The 19758-nt window shown below is 48.5% G+C and overlaps 1 protein-coding gene across 1 annotated transcript in view; it reads right to left on the reverse strand.

Moving 5' to 3' along the window:
• Window positions 1–19758, reverse strand: part of LOC121273475 (A disintegrin and metalloproteinase with thrombospondin motifs 5-like) — a 302366-nt gene that overhangs the window by 105618 nt on the left and 176990 nt on the right. The window contains exon 5 of the mRNA XM_041180638.1: window positions 19593–19758. This exon is cut by the window's right edge and continues 21 nt beyond it. Coding sequence (XP_041036572.1) covers window positions 19593–19758 — 166 coding nt within the window. The remainder of the gene's footprint in view (window positions 1–19592) is intronic.

Consider the following 19758-nt stretch of genomic DNA (forward strand, 5'->3'; position numbering starts at 1 on the left):
GATTGTGTGAGAGAGTGTGTGAGAGTGTGAGAGTGTGAGAGAGTGCGAGTGTGAGAGAGTGTGTGAGAGTGTGAGCGTGTGAGAGTGTGAGAGTGAGAGTGTGTGTGAGAGTGTGAGAGTGTAAGTGTGTGAGAGAGTGTGAGAGTGTGAGAGTTTGAGTGTGTGAGAGTGTGAGAGTGTGAGAGTGTGAGAGTGTATGAGTGTGAGAGAGTGTGAGAGTGTGTGAGTGTGAGAGACTGTGTGAGAGTGTGTGAGAGTGTGTGAGAGGGTGTAAGAGTGTGTGAGAGTGTGAGAGTGTGAGAGAGTGAGAGAGTGTGAGAATGTGTGAGTGTGAGAAAGTGTGAGAGAGTTTGTGAGAGTGTGAGTGTGAGAGTGAGAGTGTGAAAGACTGTGTGAGAGTGTGTGAGAGTGTGTGAGTGAGAGAGTGTGTGACTGTGTGAGAGTGAGAGAGTGTGTGAGAGTGTGAGAGTGAGAGAGTGTGAAAGTGTGAGAGAGTGTGAGAGTGTGTGAGAGTGTGAGAGTGAGAGAGTGTGAGAGTGTGAGAGAGTGTGTGAGAGTGTGAGAGTGAGACAGTGTGAGAGTGTGTGAGACTGTGAGAGTGTGAGAGTCAGAGAGTGTGAGAGTGTGAGAGAGAGTGTGAGAGTGTGAGAGAGTGTGTGAGTGTTAGAGAGTGTGTGAGAGTGTGAGAGAGTGTGTGAGTGTGAGATTGTGAGAGTGTGAGAGTAAGAGAGTGTGAGAGTCTGTGAGAGTGTGAGAGATTTTGTGAGAGTGTGAGAGAGTGTGTGAGTGTTAGAGAGTTTGTGAGAGTGTGAGAGTGTGACAGAGTGTGTGAGAGTGTGAGAGTGTGTGAGAGTGTGAGAGTGTGAGAGAGTGTGAGTGTGAGAGATTGTGAGAGTGACAGAATGTGTGAGAGTGTGAGAGTGTGAGAGAGTGTGAGTTTGAGAGAGAGTGTGAGAGTGTGAGAGTGTGAGAGTGTGATAGTGAGAGTGAGTGCGAGAGCGTGAGAGTGTAAGTGTGTGAGAGAGTGTGAGAGTGTGAGAGTGTGAGAGAGTGTGAGAGTGTGAGAGTGAGAGAGTGTGAGAGAGTGTGTGAGAGTGTGTGAGAGTGTGAGAGTGAGAGAGTGTGATAGTGTGAGAGATTGTGTGAGAGTGTGTGTGAGAGTGAGAGTCAGAGAGTGTATGTGTGTGAGAGATAGAGAGTGTGTGAGAGTGTGTGAGAGTGTGAGAGAGTGTGAGTGTGAGAGAGTGTGAGAGAGTGTTTGAGAGTGTGAGAGTGAGAGAGTGAGAGAGTGTGAGAGTGTGAGAAAGTGTGTGAGAGTGTGAAAGAGTGTGTGAGAGAGTGAGAGTGAGAGAGTGCATGAGTGTGAGAGTGAGAAAGTGTGTGAGAGCGTGAGAGTGAGAGAGTGTGAGAGAGTTTGTGAGAGTGTGTGAGAGTGTGAGAGTGAGAGTGTGTGAGAGAGTGTGAGTGTGAGAGAGTGTGAGAAATTGTTTGAGAGTGTGAGAGTGAGAGTGTGTGAGAGTGTGAGAGAGTGTGAGAGTGTGAGAGAGTGTGTGAGAGTGTGAGAGTGAGAGAGTGTGTGAGAGTGTTAGAGTGTGAGAGTGTGAGAGTGTGTGAGTGTGAGAGTGAGAGAGTCTGAGAGTGTGAGAGTGTGTGAGTGTGAGAGTGAGAGAGTCTGAGAGTGTGTGAGTGTGAGAGTGAGAGAGTGTGAAAGTGTGAGCGAGTGTGAGAGTGAGAGAGTGTGAGAGTGAGAGAGTGTGAGAGTGTGAGAGTGCGTGTGAGAGTGTGAGAGTGAGACAGTGTGAGAGTGTGTGAGAGTGTGAGAGAGTGTGTGAGTGTGTGAGAGTGTGTGAGTGTGAGAGTGAGAGAGAGTGTGAGAGTGTGTGAGAGTGTGAGAGTGAGAGAGTGTGAGAGTGTGAGAGAGTGTGTGAGAGTGTGAGAGTGTGAGAGAGTGTGCGAGTGTTAGAGAGTGTGTGAGAGTGTGAGAGTGTGAGAGAGTGTGGGAGTGTGAGAGTGGGAGAGTAAGAGAGTGTGAGAGATTGTGTGAGAGTGTGTGAGAGTGTGAGTGTGAGAGAGTGTGAGTGTGAGAGAGTGAGTGAGAGTGTGAGAGTGTGAGAGAGTGCGAGTTTGAGAGAGTGTGTGAGAGTGTGAGCGTGTGAGAGTGTGAGAGTGAGAGTGTGTGCGAGAGTGTGAGAGTGTAAGTGTGTGAGAGAGTGTGAGAGTTTGAGAGTGTGTGAGAGTGTGAGAGTGTGAGAGTGTATGAGTGTGAGAGAGTGTGAGAGTGTGTGAGTGTGAGAGGGTGTGTGAGAGTGTGAGAGTGTGAGAGTGAGAGAGTTTGAGAGAGAGTGAGAGTGTGTGAGAATGTGAGAGTGAGAGAGTGTGAGAGTGTGAGAGACTGTGTGAGAGTGTGTGAGAGTGTGAGAGTGTGAAGTGTGAGAGAGTGTGTGAGTGTGAGAGTGTGTGAGAGGGTGTAAGAGTGTGTGAGAATGTGAGAGTGTGAGAGAGTGAGAGAGTGTGAGAATGTGTGAGTGTGAGAAAGTGTGAGAGAGTGTGTGAGAGTGTGAGTGTGAGAGTGAGAGAGTGAAAGTCTGTGTGAGAGTGTGTGAGAGTGTGTGAGTGAGAGAGTGTGTGACTGTGTGAGAGTGAGAGAGTGTGTGAGAGTGTGAGGGTGAGAGAGTGTGAAAGTGTGAGAGAGTGTGAGAGTGTGTGAGAGTGTGAGAGTGAGAGAATGTGAGAGTGTGAGAGAGTGTGTGAGAGTGTGAGAGTGTGACAGTGTGAGAGTGTGTGAGAGTATGAGAGTGTGAGAGTCAGAGAGTGTGAGAGTGTGAGAGAGAGTGTGAGAGTGTGAGAGAGTGTGTGAGTGTTAGAGAGTGTGTGAGAGTGTGAGAGAGTGTGTGAGTGTGAGATTGTGAGAGTGTGAGAGTAAGAGAGTGTGAGAGTCTGTGAGAGTGTGAGAGATTTTGTGAGAGTGTGAGAGAGTGTGTGAGTGTTAGAGAGTTTGTGAGAGTGTGAGAGTGTGACAGAGTGTGTGAGAGTGTGTGAGAGTGTGAGAGTGTGAGAGAGTGTGAGTGTGAGAGATTGTGAGAGTGACAGAATGTGTGAGAGTGTGAGAGTGTGAGAGAGTGTGAGTTTGAGAGAGAGTGTGAGAGTGTGAGAGTGTGAGAGTGTGAGAGTGAGAGTGAGTGCGAGAGTGTGAGAGTGTAAGTGTGTGAGAGAGTGTGAGAGTGTGAGAGTGTGAGAGAGTGTGAGAGTGTGAGAGTGAGAGAGTGTGAGAGAGTGTGTGAGAGTGTGTGAGAGTGTGAGAGTGAGGGAGTGTGAAGTGTGAGAGATTGTGTGAGAGTGTGTGTGAGAGTGAGAGTCAGAGAGTGTATGTGTGTGAGAGTTAGAGAGTATGTGAGAGTGTGTGAGAGTGTGAGAGTGTGAGAGTGTGTGAGAATGTGTGAGAGTGAGAGAGTGTGAGAGAGTGTGTGAGAGTGTGAGAGTGAGAGAGTGTGAGAGAGTGTGTGAGAGTGTGTGAGTGAGAGAGTGTGTGAGAGTGTGAGTGTGAGAGAGTGTGTGAGAGTGTGAGAGTTTGAGAGTGAGAGAGTGTGAGAGTGTGAGAGATTGTGAGAGTGTGTGAGAGTGTGTGAGAGAGTGAGAGTCAGAAAGTATATGTGTGTGAGAGTGAGAGAGTGTGTGAGAGTGTGTGAGAGTTTGAGAGTGTGAGTGTGAGAATGTGTGAGTGTGAGAGTGTGTGAGAGAGTGTTTGAGAGTGTGAGAGTGAGAGAGTGTGAGAATGTGAGAGAGTGTGTGAGAGTGTGAGAGTGAGAGTGTGAGAGAGTCTGTGAGAGTGTGTGAGACTGTGAGAGTGAGAGAGTGTGAGAGTGTGAGAGAGTGTGAGAGTAAGAGAGAGTGAGAGAGTGTGAGAGTGTGTGAGTGTGAGAGAGTGTGTGAGAGTGTGAGAGTGTGAGAGTAAGAGAGTTTGAGAGAGAGTGAGAGTGTGTGAGAATGTGAGAGTGAGAGAGTGTGAGAGTGTGAGAGACTGTGTGAGAGTGTGTGAGAGTGTGAGAGTGTGAGATTGTGAGAGAGTGTGTGAGTGTGAGAGAGTGTGTGAGAGGGTGTAAGAGTGTGTGAGAGTGTGAGAGTGTGAGAGAGTGAGAGAGTGTGAGAGCGTGTGTGAGAGTGTGAGTGTGAGAGTGAGAGTGTGAAAGACTGTGTGAGAGTGTGTGAGAGTGTGTGAGTGAGAGAGTGTGTGACTGTGTGAGTGTGAGAGAGTGTGTGAGAGTGTGAGAGTGAGAGAGTGTGAAAGTGTGAGAGAGTGTGAGAGTGTGTGAGAGTGTGAGAGTGAGAGAGTGTGAGAGTGTGAGAGAGTGTGTGAGAGTGTGAGAGTGAGACAGTGTGAGAGTGTGTGAGAGTGTGAGAGTGTGAGAGTCAGAGAGTGTGAGAGTGTGAGAGAGAGTGTGAGTGTGAGAGAGTGTGTGAGTGTTAGAGAGTGTGTGAGAGTGTGAGAGAGTGTGTGAGTGTGAGATTGTGAGAGTGTGAGAGTAAGAGAGTGTGAGAGTCTGTGAGATTGTGAGAGATTTTGTGAGAGTGTGAGAGAGTGTTTGAGTGTTAGAGAGTTTGTGAGAGTGTGAGAGTGTGACAGAGTGTGTGAGAGTGTGAGATTGTGTGAGATTGTGAGAGTGTGTGAGAGTGTGAGTGTGAGAGATTGTGAGAGTGACAGAGTGTGTGAGAGTGTGAGAGTGTGAGAGAGTGTGAGTGTGAGGGAGAGTGTGAGAGTGTGAGAGTGTGAGAGTGTGAGAGTGAGAGTGTGTGCGAGAGTGTGACAGTGTAAGTGTGTGAGAGAGTGTGAGAGTGTGAGAGTGTGAGAGAGTGTGAGAGTGTGAGAGTGAGAGAGTGTGAGAGAGTGTGTGAGAGTGTGTGAGAGTGTGAGAGTGAGAGAGTGTGATAGTGTGAGAGATTGTGTGAGAGTGTGTGTGAGAGTGAGAGTCAGAGAGTGTATGTGTGTGAGAGTTAGAGAGTGTGTGAGAGTGTTTGAGAGTGTGAGAGTGTGAGAGTGTGTGAGAATGTGTGAGAGTGAGAGAGTGTGAGAGAGTGTGTGAGAGTGTGAGAGTGAGAGAGTGTGAGAGAGTGTGTGAGAGTGTGTGAGTGAGAGAGAGTGTGAGAGTGTGAGTGTGAGAGAGTGTGTGAGAGTGTGAGAGTTTGAGAGTGAGAAAGTGTGAGAGTGTGAGAGATTGTGAGAGTGTGTGAGAGTGTGAGAGTGAGAGTGTGAGAGAGTGTTAGATTGTGTGAGAGTGTGTGAGAGAGTGAGAGTCAGAGAGTGTATGTGTGTGAGAGTGAGAGAGTGTGGGAGAGTGTGTGAGAGTTTGGGAGTTTGAGTGTGAGAATGTGTGAGTGTGAGAGAGTGTGAGAGAGTGTTTGAGAGTGTGAGAGTGAGAGAGTGTGAGAATGTGAGAGAGTGTGTGAGAGTGTGAGAGTGAGAGTGTGAGAGAGTCTGTGAGAGTGTGTGAGACTGTGAGAGTGAGAGAGTGTGAGAGTGTGAGAGAGTGTGAGAGTGTGTGAGAGTGTGAGAGTGAGAGAGTGTGAGAGTGTGAGAGAGTGTGTGAGAGTGTGTAAGAGTGTGTGAGAGAGTGAGGGTGAGAAAGTGTATGAGTGTGAGAGTGAGAGAGTGTGTGAGAGCATGAGAGTGAGAGAGTGAGAGAGTGTGAGAGAGTTTGTGAGAGTGTGTGAGAGTGTGAGAGATTGAGAAAGTGTGAGAGTGTGTGGGTGTGAGAGAGTGTGAGTGTGAGAGAGTGTGAGAGAGTGTTTGAGAGTGTGAGAGTGAGAGAGTGTGATAGTGTGAGAGATTGTGTGTGAGTGTGTGTGAGAGTGAGAGTCAGAGAGTGTATGTGTGTGAGAGTTAGAGAGTGTGTGAGAGTGTGTGAGAGTGTGAGAGTGTGAGAGTGTGTGAGAATGTGTGAGAGTGAGAGAGTGTGAGAGAGTGTGTGAGAGTGTGAGAGTGAGAGAGTGTGAGAGAGTGTGTGAGAGTGTGTGAGTGAGAGAGTGTGTGAGAGTGTGAGTGTGAGAGAGTGTGTGAGAGTGTGAGAGTTTGAGAGTGAGAGAGTGTGAGAGTGTGAGAGATTGTGAGAGTGTGAGAGAGTGTGTGAGAGTGTGAGAGTTTGAGAGTGAGAGAGTGTGAGAGTGTGAGAGTGTGAGTGTGTGAGAGAGTGTGAGTGTGAGAGAGTGTGTGAGAGTGTGAGAGTGTGAGAGTGAGAGATTGTGAGAGAGTGTGAGATTGTGTGAGAGAGTGAGAGTGAGAGAGTGTGAGAGTGTGAGAGAGTGTGTGAGAGTGTGTGAGAGTATGAGAGTGAGAGAGTGTGAGAGTGTGAGAGAGTGTGAGAGTGTGAAAAAGTGCGTGAGAGATTGAGAGTGAGAGAGTGTGAGAGTGTGAGAGAGTGTGTGAGAGTGTGTAAGAGTGTCTGAGAGAGTGAGAGTGAGAGAGTGTATGAGTGTGAGATTGAGAGAGTGTGTGAGAGTGTGAGAGAGTGAGAGAGTGTGAGAGTGTGTGGGTGTGAGAGAGTGTGAGAGAGTGTGTGAGTGTGAGAGAGTGTGTGAGAGTGTGAGAGTTAGAGATTGTGAGAGATTGTGAGAGTGTGTGAGAGTGTGAGAGTGAGAGAGTGTGACAGTGTGAGAGAGTGTGAGAGTGTGTGAGAGTATGAGATTGAGAGAGTGTGAGAGTGTGAGAGAGTGTGAGAGTGTGAAAGAGTGTGTGAGAGAGTGAGAGTGAGAGAGTGTATGAGTGTGAGGGTGAAAGAGTGTGTGAGAGTGTGAGAGAGTGTGAGAGAGTGAGAGAGTGTGAGAATGTGTGAGTGTGAGAGAATGTGAGAGAGTGTGAGACAGTGTGTGAGAGTGTGAGAGTGAGAGACTGTGAGAGTGTGAGAGTGTGAGAGAGTGTGAGATGTGCGAGTGTGAGAGAGTTTGAGAGTGTGAGAGTGAGAGTGAGTGAGTGTGAGAGTGTGAGAGTGTGTGAGAGTGTGTGAGAGTGTGAGAGTGAGAATGTGAGAGTGAGAGAGTGTGAGAGTGTGAGAGAGTGTGTGAGAGTTTGTGAGAGTGTGAGAGTGAGAGAGTGTGTGAGTGTTAGAGAGTGTGTGAGAGTGTGAGAGAGTGTGTGAGTGTGAGATTGTGAGAGTGTGAGAGTAAGAGAGTGTGAGAGTCTGTGAGAGTGTGAGAGATTTTGTGAGAGTGTGAGAGAGTGTGTGAGTGTTAGAGAGTTTGTGAGAGTGTGAGAGTGTGACAGAGTGTGTGAGAGTGTGAGAGTGTGTGAGAGTGTGAGAGTGTGAGAGAGTGTGAGTGTGAGAGATTGTGAGAGTGACAGAATGTGTGAGAGTGTGAGAGTGTGAGAGAGTGTGAGTTTGAGAGAGAGTGTGAGAGTGTGAGAGTGTGATAGTGAGAGTGAGTGCGAGAGCGTGAGAGTGTAAGTGTGTGAGAGAGTGTGAGAGTGTGAGAGTGTGAGAGAGTGTGAGAGTGTGAGAGTGAGAGAGTGTGAGAGAGTGTGTGAGAGTGTGTGAGAGTGTGAGAGTGAGAGAGTGTGATAGTGTGAGAGATTGTGTGAGAGTGTGTGTGAGAGTGAGAGTCAGAGAGTGTATGTGTGTGAGAGATAGAGAGTGTGTGAGAGTGTGTGAGAGTGTGAGAGAGTGTGAGTGTGAGAGAGTGTGAGAGAGTGTTTGAGAGTGTGAGAGTGAGAGAGTGAGAGAGTGTGAGAGTGTGAGAAAGTGTGTGAGAGTGTGAAAGAGTGTGTGAGAGAGTGAGAGTGAGAGAGTGCATGAGTGTGAGAGTGAGAAAGTGTGTGAGAGCGTGAGAGTGAGAGAGTGTGAGAGAGTTTGTGAGAGTGTGTGAGAGTGTGAGAGTGAGAGTGTGTGAGAGAGTGTGAGTGTGAGAGAGTGTGAGAAATTGTTTGAGAGTGTGAGAGTGAGAGTGTGTGAGAGTGTGAGAGAGTGTGAGAGTGTGAGAGAGTGTGTGAGAGTGTGAGAGTGAGAGATTGTGAGAGTGACAGAATGTGTGAGAGTGTGAGAGTGTGAGAGAGTGTGAGTTTGAGAGAGACTGTGAGAGTGTGAGAGTGTGAGAGTGTGATAGTGAGAGTGAGTGCGAGAGCGTGAGAGTGTAAGTGTGTGAGAGAGTGTGAGAGTGTGAGAGTGTGAGAGAGTGTGAGAGTGTGAGAGTGAGAGAGTGTGAGAGAGTGTGTGAGAGTGTGTGAGAGTGTGAGAGTGAGAGAGTGTGATAGTGTGAGAGATTGTGTGAGAGTGTGTGTGAGAGTGAGAGTCAGAGAGTGTATGTGTGTGAGAGATAGAGAGTGTGTGAGAGTGTGTGAGAGTGTGAGAGAGTGTGAGTGTGAGAGAGTGTGAGAGAGTGTTTGAGAGTGTGAGAGTGAGAGCGTGAGAGAGTGTGAGAGTGTGAGAAAGTGTGTGAGAGTGTGAAAGAGTGTGTGAGAGAGTGAGAGTGAGAGAGTGCATGAGTGTGAGAGTGAGAAAGTGTGTGAGAGCGTGAGAGTGAGAGAGTGTGAGAGAGTTTGTGAGAGTGTGTGAGAGTGTGAGAGTGAGAGTGTGTGAGAGAGTGTGAGTGTGAGAGAGTGTGAGAAATTGTTTGAGAGTGTGAGAGTGAGAGTGTGTGAGAGTGTGAGAGAGTGTGAGAGTGTGAGAGAGTGTGTGAGAGTGTGAGAGTGAGAGAGTGTGTGAGAGTGTTAGAGTGTGAGAGTGTGAGAGTGTGTGAGTGTGAGAGTGAGAGAGTCTGAGAGTGTGAGAGTGTGTGAGTGTGAGAGTGAGAGAGTCTGAGAGTGTGTGAGTGTGAGAGTGAGAGAGTGTGAAAGTGTGAGCGAGTGTGAGAGTGAGAGAGTGTGAGAGTGAGAGAGTGTGAGAGTGTGAGAGTGCGTGTGAGAGTGTGAGAGTGAGACAGTGTGAGAGTGTGTGAGAGTGTGAGAGAGTGTGTGAGTGTGTGAGAGTGTGTGAGTGTGAGAGTGAGAGAGAGTGTGAGAGTGTGTGAGAGTGTGAGAGTGAGAGAGTGTGAGAGTGTGAGAGAGTGTGTGAGAGTGTGAGAGTGTGAGAGAGTGTGCGAGTGTTAGAGAGTGTGTGAGAGTGTGAGAGTGTGAGAGAGTGTGGGAGTGTGAGAGTGGGAGAGTAAGAGAGTGTGAGAGATTGTGTGAGAGTGTGTGAGAGTGTGAGTGTGAGAGAGTGTGAGTGTGAGAGAGTGAGTGAGAGTGTGAGAGTGTGAGAGAGTGCGAGTTTGAGAGAGTGTGTGAGAGTGTGAGCGTGTGAGAGTGTGAGAGTGAGAGTGTGTGCGAGAGTGTGAGAGTGTAAGTGTGTGAGAGAGTGTGAGAGTTTGAGAGTGTGTGAGAGTGTGAGAGTGTGAGAGTGTATGAGTGTGAGAGAGTGTGAGAGTGTGTGAGTGTGAGAGGGTGTGTGAGAGTGTGAGAGTGTGAGAGTGAGAGAGTTTGAGAGAGAGTGAGAGTGTGTGAGAATGTGAGAGTGAGAGAGTGTGAGAGTGTGAGAGACTGTGTGAGAGTGTGTGAGAGTGTGAGAGTGTGAAGTGTGAGAGAGTGTGTGAGTGTGAGAGTGTGTGAGAGGGTGTAAGAGTGTGTGAGAGTGTGAGAGTGTGAGAGAGTGAGAGAGTGTGAGAATGTGTGAGTGTGAGAAAGTGTGAGAGAGTGTGTGAGAGTGTGAGTGTGAGAGTGAGAGAGTGAAAGTCTGTGTGAGAGTGTGTGAGAGTGTGTGAGTGAGAGAGTGTGTGACTGTGTGAGAGTGAGAGAGTGTGTGAGAGTGTGAGGGTGAGAGAGTGTGAAAGTGTGAGAGAGTGTGAGAGTGTGTGAGAGTGTGAGAGTGAGAGAATGTGAGAGTGTGAGAGAGTGTGTGAGAGTGTGAGAGTGTGACAGTGTGAGAGTGTGTGAGAGTATGAGAGTGTGAGAGTCAGAGAGTGTGAGAGTGTGAGAGAGAGTGTGAGAGTGTGAGAGAGTGTGTGAGTCTTAGAGAGTGTGTGAGAGTGTGAGAGAGTGTGTGAGTGTGAGATTGTGAGAGTGTGAGAGTAAGAGAGTGTGAGAGTCTGTGAGAGTGTGAGAGATTTTGTGAGAGTGTGAGAGAGTGTGTGAGTGTTAGAGAGTTTGTGAGAGTGTGAGAGTGTGACAGAGTGTGTGAGAGTGTGTGAGAGTGTGAGAGTGTGAGAGAGTGTGAGTGTGAGAGATTGTGAGAGTGACAGAATGTGTGAGAGTGTGAGAGTGTGAGAGAGTGTGAGTTTGAGAGAGAGTGTGAGAGTGTGAGAGTGTGAGAGTGTGAGAGTGAGAGTGAGTGCGAGAGTGTGAGAGTGTAAGTGTGTGAGAGAGTGTGAGAGTGTGAGAGTGTGAGAGAGTGTGAGAGTGTGAGAGTGAGAGAGTGTGAGAGAGTGTGTGAGAGTGTGTGAGAGTGTGAGAGTGAGGGAGTGTGAAGTGTGAGAGATTGTGTGAGAGTGTGTGTGAGAGTGAGAGTCAGAGAGTGTATGAGTGTGAGAGTTAGAGAGTATGTGAGAGTGTGTGAGAGTGTGAGAGTGTGAGAGTGTGTGAGAATGTGTGAGAGTGAGAGAGTGTGAGAGAGTGTGTGAGAGTGTGAGAGTGAGAGAGTGTGAGAGAGTGTGTGAGAGTGTGTGAGTGAGAGAGTGTGTGAGAGTGTGAGTGTGAGAGAGTGTGTGAGAGTGTGAGAGTTTGAGAGTGAGAGAGTGTGAGAGTGTGAGAGATTGTGAGAGTGTGTGAGAGTGTGTGAGAGAGTGAGAGTCAGAAAGTATATGTGTGTGAGAGTGAGAGAGTGTGTGAGAGTGTGTGAGAGTTTGAGAGTGTGAGTGTGAGAATGTGTGAGTGTGAGAGTGTGTGAGAGAGTGTTTGAGAGTGTGAGAGTGAGAGAGTGTGAGAATGTGAGAGAGTGTGTGAGAGTGTGAGAGTGAGAGTGTGAGAGAGTCTGTGAGAGTGTGTGAGACTGTGAGAGTGAGAGAGTGTGAGAGTGTGAGAGAGTGTGAGAGTAAGAGAGAGTGAGAGAGTGTGAGAGTGTGTGAGTGTGAGAGAGTGTGTGAGAGTGTGAGAGTGTGAGAGTAAGAGAGTTTGAGAGAGAGTGAGAGTGTGTGAGAATGTGAGAGTGTGAGAGTGTGAGAGAGTGTGTGAGTGTGAGAGAGTGTGTGAGAGGGTGTAAGAGTGTGTGAGAGTGTGAGAGTGTGAGAGAGTGAGAGAGTGTGAGAGCGTGTGTGAGAGTGTGAGTGTGAGAGTGAGAGTGTGAAAGACTGTGTGAGAGTGTGTGAGAGTGTGTGAGTGAGAGAGTGTGTGAGTGTGTGAGTGTGAGAGAGTGTGTGAGAGTGTGAGAGTGATAGAGTGTGAAAGTGTGAGAGAGTGTGAGAGTGTGTGAGAGTGTGAGAGTGAGAGAGTGTGAGAGTGTGAGAGGGAGAGAGTGTGAGAGTGTGAGAGACAGTGTGAGAGTGTGTGAGAGTGTGAGAGTGTGAGAGTGTGTGAGTGTGAGAGTGTGAGAGAGAGTGTGAGTGTGAGAGAGTGTGTGAGTGTTAGAGAGTGTGTGAGAGTGTGAGAGAGTGTGTGAGTGTGAGAGTGTGAGAGTGTGAGAGTGAGAGAGTGTGAGAGTCTGTGAGATTGTGAGAGATTTTGTGAGAGTGTGAGAGAGTGTTTGAGTGTTAGAGAGTTTGTGAGAGTGTGAGAGTGTGACAGAGTGTGTGAGAGTGTGAGATTGTGTGAGATTGTGAGAGTGTGTGAGAGTGTGAGTGTGAGTGATTGTGAGAGTGAGAGAGTGTGTGAGAGTGTGAGAGTGTGAGAGAGTGTGAGTGTGAGAGAGTGTGTGAGAGTGTGAGAGTGTGAGAGTGTGAGAGTGAGAGTGTGTGCGAGAGTGTTAGAGTGTAAGTGTGTGAGAGAGTGTGAGAGTGTGAGAGAGTGTGTGAGTGTGAGAGTGTGAGAGTGAGAGAGTGAGAGTGTGTGAGAGTGTGTGAGAGTGTGAGAGTGAGAGAGTGTGATAGTGTGAGAGATTGTGTGAGAGTGTGTGTGAGAGTGAGAGTCAGAGAGTGTATGTGTGTGAGAGTTAGAGAGTGTGTGAGAGTGTTTGAGAGTGTGAGAGTGTGAGAGTGTGTGAGAATGTGTGAGAGTGAGAGAGTGTGAGAGAGTGTGTGAGAGTGTGAGAGTGAGAGAGTGTGAGAGAGTGTGTGAGAGTGTGTGAGTGAGAGAGAGTGTGAGAGTGTGAGTGTGAGAGAGTGTGTGAGAGTGTGAGAGTTTGAGAGTGAGAAAGTGTGAGAGTGTGAGAGATTGTGAGAGTGTGTGAGAGTGTGAGAGTGAGAGTGTGAGAGAGTGTTAGATTGTGTGAGAGTGTGTGAGAGAGTGAGAGTCAGAGAGTGTATGTGTGTGAGAGTGAGAGAGTGTGGGAGAGTGTGTGAGAGTTTGGGAGTTTGAGTGTGAGAATGTGTGAGTGTGAGAGAGTGTGAGAGAGTGTTTGAGAGTGTGAGAGTGAGAGAGTGTGAGAATGTGAGAGAGTGTGTGAGAGTGTGAGAGTGAGAGTGTGAGAGAGTCTGTGAGAGTGTGTGAGACTGTGAGAGTGAGAGAGTGTGAGAGTGTGAGAGAGTGTGAGAGTGTGTGAGAGTGTGAGAGTGAGAGAGTGTGAGAGTGTGAGAGAGTGTGTGAGAGTGTGTAAGAGTGTGTGAGAGAGTGAGGGTGAGAAAGTGTATGAGTGTGAGAGTGAGAGAGTGTGTGAGAGCATGAGAGTGAGAGAGTGAGAGAGTGTGAGAGAGTTTGTGAGAGTGTGTGAGAGTGTGAGAGATTGAGAAAGTGTGAGAGTGTGTGGGTGTGAGAGAGTGTGAGTGTGAGAGAGTGTGAGAGAGTGTTTGAGAGTGTGAGAGTGAGAGAGTGTGATAGTGTGAGAGATTGTGTGTGAGTGTGTGTGAGAGTGAGAGTCAGAGAGTGTATGTGTGTGAGAGTTAGAGAGTGTGTGAGAGTGTGTGAGAGTGTGAGAGTGTGAGAGTGTGTGAGAATGTGTGAGAGTGAGAGAGTGTGAGAGAGTGTGTGAGAGTGTGAGAGTGAGAGAGTGTGAGAGAGTGTGTGAGAGTGTGTGAGTGAGAGAGTGTGTGAGAGTGTGAGTGTGAGAGAGTGTGTGAGAGTGTGAGAGTTTGAGAGTGAGAGAGTGTGAGAGTGTGAGAGATTGTGAGAGTGTGAGAGAGTGTGTGAGAGTGTGAGAGTTTGAGAGTGAGAGAGTGTGAGAGTGTGAGAGTGTGAGTGTGTGAGAGAGTGTGAGTGTGAGAGAGTGTGTGAGAGTGTGAGAGTGTGAGAGTGAGAGATTGTGAGAGAGTGTGAGATTGTGTGAGAGAGTGAGAGTGAGAGAGTGTGAGAGTGTGAGAGAGTGTGTGAGAGTGTGTGAGAGTATGAGAGTGAGAGAGTGTGAGAGTGTGAGAGAGTGTGAGAGTGTGAAAAAGTGCGTGAGAGATTGAGAGTGAGAGAGTGTGAGAGTGTGAGAGAGTGTGTGAGAGTGTGTAAGAGTGTCTGAGAGAGTGAGAGTGAGAGAGTGTATGAGTGTGAGATTGAGAGAGTGTGTGAGAGTGTGAGAGAGTGAGAGAGTGTGAGAGTGTGTGGGTGTGAGAGAGTGTGAGAGAGTGTGTGAGTGTGAGAGAGTGTGTGAGAGTGTGAGAGTTAGAGATTGTGAGAGATTGTGAGAGTGTGTGAGAGTGTGAGAGTGAGAGAGTGTGACAGTGTGAGAGAGTGTGAGAGTGTGTGAGAGTATGAGATTGAGAGAGTGTGAGAGTGTGAGAGAGTGTGAGAGTGTGAAAGAGTGTGTGAGAGAGTGAGAGTGAGAGAGTGTATGAGTGTGAGGGTGAAAGAGTGTGTGAGAGTGTGAGAGAGTGTGAGAGAGTGAGAGAGTGTGAGAATGTGTGAGTGTGAGAGAATGTGAGAGAGTGTGAGACAGTGTGTGAGAGTGTGAGAGTGAGAGACTGTGAGAGTGTGAGAGTGTGAGAGAGTGTGAGATGTGCGAGTGTGAGAGAGTTTGAGAGTGTGAGAGTGAGAGTGAGTGAGTGTGAGAGTGTGAGAGTGTGTGAGAGTGTGTGAGAGTGTGAGAGTGAGAATGTGAGAGTGAGAGAGTGTGAGAGTGTGAGAGAGTGTGTGAGAGTTTGTGAGAGTGTGAGAGTGAGAGAGTGTGAGAGTGTGAGAGAGTGTGTGAGAGTGTGTGAGTGAGAGAGTGTGACAGTGAGAGAGTGTGTGAGAGTGTGAGAGTGAGAGAGTGTGAGAGTCTGAGAGAGTTCGTGAGAGTGTGTGAGAGAGTGAGAGTCAGAGAGTGTGTGAGAGTGTGAGAGAGTGAGAGAGTGTGAGAATGTGTGAGTGTGAGAGAGTGTGAGAGAGTGTGAGAGAGTTTGTGAGAGTGTGAGAGTGAGAGAGTGTGAGAGTGTGAGAGAGTGTTTGAGAGTGTTTGAGTGAGAGAGTGTGAGAGTGTGAGAGACTGTGAGAGAGTGTGTGAGAGTGTGTGAGTGAGAGAGTGTGAGAGTGAGAGAGTGTTTGAGAGTGTGAGAGTGAAAGTGTGAGAGAGTGTGTGAGAGTGTGAGAGTGTGAGAGTGTGTGAGTGTGAGAGAGTGTGTGAGAGTGTGAGAGTGTGAGAGTGAGGGGTTGACAGAGTGTGAGAGAGTGTGAGTGTGAGAGAGAGTGTGAGAGTGTGAGAGTGAGAGCGTGAGAGTGTGTGAGAGTGTGTGAGAGTGTGATAGTGAGAGAGTGTGAGAGAGCGTTAGAGTGTGAGAGTGAGAATGTGAGAGTGTGTCAAATAGTGTGAGATTGCGAGAGAGATAGAGTTTGAGAGAGTGTAAGAGTGTGTGAGAGTGTGAGAGTGAGAGAGTGAGAGATTGTGAGAATGTGTGAGTGTGAGAGAGTGTGATACAGTGTGTGAGAGTGAGAGACTGTGAGAGTGTGAGAGTGTGAGAGAGTGTGAGAAGTGCGAGTGTGAGAGAGTTTGAGAGTGTGAGAGTGAGAGACTGTGAGAGTGTGAGAGTGTGAGAGAGTGTGAGATGTGCGAGTGTGAGAGAGTTTGAGAGTGTGAGAGTGAGAGTGAGAGAGTGTGAGAGTGTGAGAGTGTGTGAGAGTATGTGAGAGTGTGAGAGTGAGAATGTGAGAGTGAGAGAGTGTGAGTGTGTGAGAGTCTGAGAGAGTGTGTGAGAGTGTGTGAGAGTGTGAGAGTGAGAGAGTGTGTGAGAGTGTGAGAGTGAGAGAGTGTGAGAGTCTGAGAGAGTGCGTGAGAGTGTGTGAGAGAGTGAGAGTCAGAGAGTGTGTGAGAGTGTGAGAGAGTGAGAGAGTGTGAGAATGTGTGAGTGTGAGAGAGTGTGAGAGAGTTTGTGAGAGTGTGAGAGTGTGAGAGTGTGAGAGTGTGAGAGAGTGTTTGAGAGTGTGTGAGTGTGAGAGTGTGAGAGTGTGAGAGTGAGGGGGTGACAGAGTGTGAGAGAGTGTGAGTGTGAGAGAGTGTGTGAGAGTGTGAGAGTGTGTGAGTGTGAGAGAGTGTGTGAGAGTGTGAGAGTGTGAGAGTGAGAGCGTGAGAGTGTGTGAGAGTGTGTGAGAGTGTGATAGTGAGAGAGTGTGAGAGAGCGTGAGAGTGTGAGTGTGAGAATGTGAGAGTGTGTGAAATAGTGTGAGAGCGTGAGAGAGATAGAGTGTGAGAGAGTGTAAGAGTGTGTGAGAGTGTGAGAGTGAGAGAGTGAGAGAGTGTGAGAATGTGTGAGTGTGAGAGAGTGTGAAACAGTGTGTGAGAGTGAGAGACTGTGAGAGTGTGAGAGTGTGAGAGAGTGTGAGATGTGCAAGTGTGAGAGAGTTTGAGAGTGTGAGAGTGAGAGACTGAGAGTGTGAGAGAGTGTGAGAGAGTGTGAGATGTGCGAGTGTGAGAGAGTTTGAGAGTGTGAGAGTGAGAGTGAGAGAGTGTGAGAGTGTGAGAGAGTGTGAGAGTATGTGAGAGTGTGAGAGTGAGAATGTGAGAGTGAGAGAGTGTGAGAGTGTGAGAGAGTGTGTGAGAGTTTGTGAGAGTGTGAGAGTGAGAGTGTGTGAGAGTCTGAGAGAGTGTGTGAGAGTGTGTGAGAGTGTGAGAGTGAGAGAGTGTGAGAGTCTGAGAGAGTGCGTGAGAGTGTGTGAGAGAGTGAGAGTCAGAGAGTGTGTGAGAGTGTGAGAGAGTGAGAGAGTGTGTGAGAGTGTGTGAGTGTGAGAGAGTGAGAGAGTGTGAGAATGTGTGAGTGTGAGAGAGTGTGAGAGAGTTTGTGAGAGTGTGAGAGTGTGAGAGTGTGAGAGAGTGTTTGAGAGTGTGTGAGTGAGAGAGTGTGAGAGTGAGAGAGTGTGTGAGAGTGTGAGTTTGAGAGTGTGTGAGAGAGTGAGAGTGTGAGAGTGAGAGTGTGAGAGAGTGTGTGAGAGTGTGAGAGTGTGAGAGTGTGTGAGTGTGAGAGAGTGTGTGAGAGTGTGAGAGTGTGAGAGTGAGGGGGTGACAGAGTGTGAGAGATTGTGAGTGTGAGAGAGTGTTTGAGAGTGTGAGAGTGTGTGAGTGTGAGAGAGTGTGTGAGAGTGTGAGAGTGTGAGAGTGAGAGCGTGAGAGTGTGTGAGAGTGTTTGAGAGTGTGATAGTGAGAGAGTGTGAGAGAGCGTGAGAGTGTGAGAGTGAGAATGTGAGAGTGTGTGAAATAGTGTGAAAGTGTGAGAGAGATAGAGTGTGAGAGAGTGTAAGAGTGTGTGAGAGTTTGAGAGTGAGAGTGTGAGCGTTTGTGACAGTGTGAGAGTGAGAGAGTGTCAGAGTGTGAGATAGTGTGTGAGAGTGTGAGAGTGAGAGATTGTGAGAGAGTGTGAGAGTGTGTGAGAGTGTGAGAGTGAGAGTGTGAGAGAGTGTGAGAGAGAGTGTGAGACAGTGTGTGAGAGTGTGAGAGTGAGAGACTGTGAGAGTGTGAGAGTGTGAGAGAGTGTGAGATGTGCGAGTGTGAGAGAGTTTGAGAGTGTGAGAGTGAGAGTGAGGGAGTGTGAGCGTGTGAGAGAGTGTGAGAGTGTGTGAGAGTGTGAGAGTGAGAATGTGAGAGTGAGAGAGTGTGAGAGTGTGAGAGAGTGTGTGAGAGTTTGTGAGAGTGTGAGAGTGAGAGAGTGTGAGAGTCTGAGAGAGTGTGTGAGAGTGTGTGAGTGAGAGACTGTGAGAGTGAGAGAGTGTGTGAGAGTGTGTGAGTGAGAGAGTGTGAGAGTGAGAGAGTGTGTGAGAGTGTGTGAGTGAGAGACTGTGAGAGTGAGAGAGTGTGTGAGAGTGTGAGAGTGAGAGAGTGTGAGAGTCTGAGAGAGTGCGTGAGAGTGTGTGAGAGAGTGAGAGTCAGAGAGTGTGTGAGAGTGTGTGAGAGAGTGAGAGTGTGAGAGTGAGAGTGTGAGAGAGTGTGTGAGTGTGAGAGAGTGTGTGAGAGTGTGAGAGTGTGAGATTGAGGGGGTGACAGAGTGTGAGAGAGTGTGTGAGTGTGTGTGAGAGTGTGAGAGTGTGAGAGTGTGAGAGTGTGAGAGAGTGTGAGAGTGTGAGAGTGAGAGAGTCTGAGAGTGTGAGAGAGTGTGAGAGTGTGAGAGTGAGAGAGAGTGAGAGAGTGTGTGAGAGTGTGAGAGTGTGAGAGAGTGTGAGATGTGCGAGTGTGAGAGAGTGTGAGAGTGTGTGAGAGTGTGAGAGTGAGAGTGTGAGAGTGTGAGAGAATGTGTGAGAGTGAGAGTGTGAGAGTGTGTGCATGTGAGAGAGTGTGTGAGAGTGTGAGAGTTAGAGAGTGTGAGAGAGTGTGAGAGTGTGTGAGTGTGAGAGATTGTGAGAGTGTGAGAGTGTGAGAGTGTAAGAGAGTGTGAGAGTGAGAGAGTGTGAGAGTGTGAGAGAGTGTGTGAGAGAGTGAGAGTGAGTGAGGGTGTGTGACGTGAGAGACTGTGAGACAGTGAGATTGAGAGAGTGTGTGAGTGTGAGAGAGTGTGTGAGAGTGTGAGAGTGTGAGAGTGAGAGAGCGTGAGAGAGTGTGAGATTGTGTGAGAGTTTGAGAGTGTGAGAGTATGAGAGTGTGACAGAGTATGTGAGAGTGTGTGAGAGTGTGAGAGTGAGAGAGTGTGAGAGTGTGACAGAGTGCATGAGAGTGTGTGAGAGAGTGCGAGTCAGAGAGTGTATGAGTTTGAGAGTGAGAGAGTGTGTGAGAGTGTGAGAGAGTGTGTGAGAGTGTTTGAGTGAGAGAGTGTGTGAGTGTGTGAGTGTGAGAGAGTGTGTGAGAGTGTGAGAGTGTGAGAGTGGGAGAGTGTGACAGTGTGAGAGAGTTTGAGAGTGTGTGAGAGTGTGAGAGTGAGAGAGTGTGAGAGTGTGAGAGAGTGTGTGAGAGTGTGAGAGTGAGAGTGTGAGAGAGTGTGTGAGAGTGTGTGAGAGTGTGAGAGTGAGAGAGTGTGAGAGTGTGAGAGAGTGTGTGAGAGTGAGAGAGTGTGAGAGTGAGAGAGTGTGAGAGTGAGAGTGTGAGAGAGTGTGTGAGAGTGTGTGAGAGTGTGAGAGTGAGAGAGTGTGAGAGTGTGAGAGAGTGTGTGAGAGTGAGAGAGTGTGAGAGTGAGAGAGTGTGAGAGTGAGAGTGTGAGAGAGTGTGTGAGAGTGTGTGAGAGTGTGAGAGTGAGAGAGTGTGAGAGTGTGAGAGAGTGTGTGAGAGTGTGAGAGTGAGAGAGTGTATGAGTGTGAGATTGAGAGAGTGTGTGAGAGTGTGAGAGCGTGAGAGAGTGTGAGAGTGTGTGGGTGTGAGAGAGTGTGAGAGAGTGTGTGAGTGTGAGAGAGTGTGTTAGAGTGTGAGAGTGTGAGAGTGAGAGATTGTGAGAGAGTGTGAGAGTGTGTGAGAGTGTGAGAGTGTGAGATTGTGAGAGAGTGTGAGAGTGTGAGAGAGTGTGTGAGAGTGTGTGAGAGTATGAGAGTGAGAGAGTGTGAGAGTGTGAGAGAGTGTGAGAGTGTGAAAGAGTGTGTGAGAGAGTGAGAGTGAGAGAGTGTATGAGTGTGAGATTGAAAAAGTGTGTGAGAGTGTGTGAGAGTGTGAGAGAGTGTGAGAGAGTTTGAGACAGTGTGAGAGAGTGTGAGAGTGTGAGAGAGTGTGAGAGAGCGTGAGAGTGTGAGAGTGTGAGAGAGTGTGAGAGAGTGTGAGAGTGTGAGAGAGTGTGAGAGAGTGTGAGAGAGCGTGAGAGTGTGAGAGAGTGTGAGAGAGTGTGAGAGTGTGAGAGAGTGTGAGAGTGTGAGAGTGAGAGTGTGTGAGAGTGTGAGAGTGTGAGAGTGTGAGAGAGGGTGAGAGTGTGTGAGAGAGAGAGAGTGTGAGAGAGAGAGAGTGTGAGAGAGTGTGAGAGTGTGAGAGTGTGAGAGAGGGTGAGAGTGTGTGAGAGAGAGAGAGTGTGAGAGAGAGAGAGTGTGAGAGAGTGTGAGAGTGTGAGAGAGAGAGAGTGTGAGAGAGGTTGAGAGTGTGAGAGAGGGTGAGAGTGTGTGAAGCATTACACCCCCCATCAGGGTGAACTGTAGAATATTCAAATTCAGCAGCTAGAGAGGGAGTCTAGGAAATAACACATTGGATCTTGCTGTGCATGTGCTTTGAAAACAGGGGAGCTGAGGGCGACAGTGGATTTGAGAGTTCGAGCCTCACCATCATTGTCCGGACAGGGAGACACGTTACAAGACTGGAAAATATCTCTCCTTCCGTGACAATACCTCCCAAAGGCAGCAGGCACAGGATTATCACAGAAACGGCGAGAGAACTGGACACCACCTCCACAAGAGCGTGAACAAGGACCCCAAGGACCCCACGAACC

This window comes from Carcharodon carcharias, assembly GCF_017639515.1.
Source record: "Carcharodon carcharias isolate sCarCar2 chromosome 24 unlocalized genomic scaffold, sCarCar2.pri SUPER_24_unloc_1, whole genome shotgun sequence".
NCBI lineage: Eukaryota > Metazoa > Chordata > Chondrichthyes > Lamniformes > Lamnidae > Carcharodon > Carcharodon carcharias.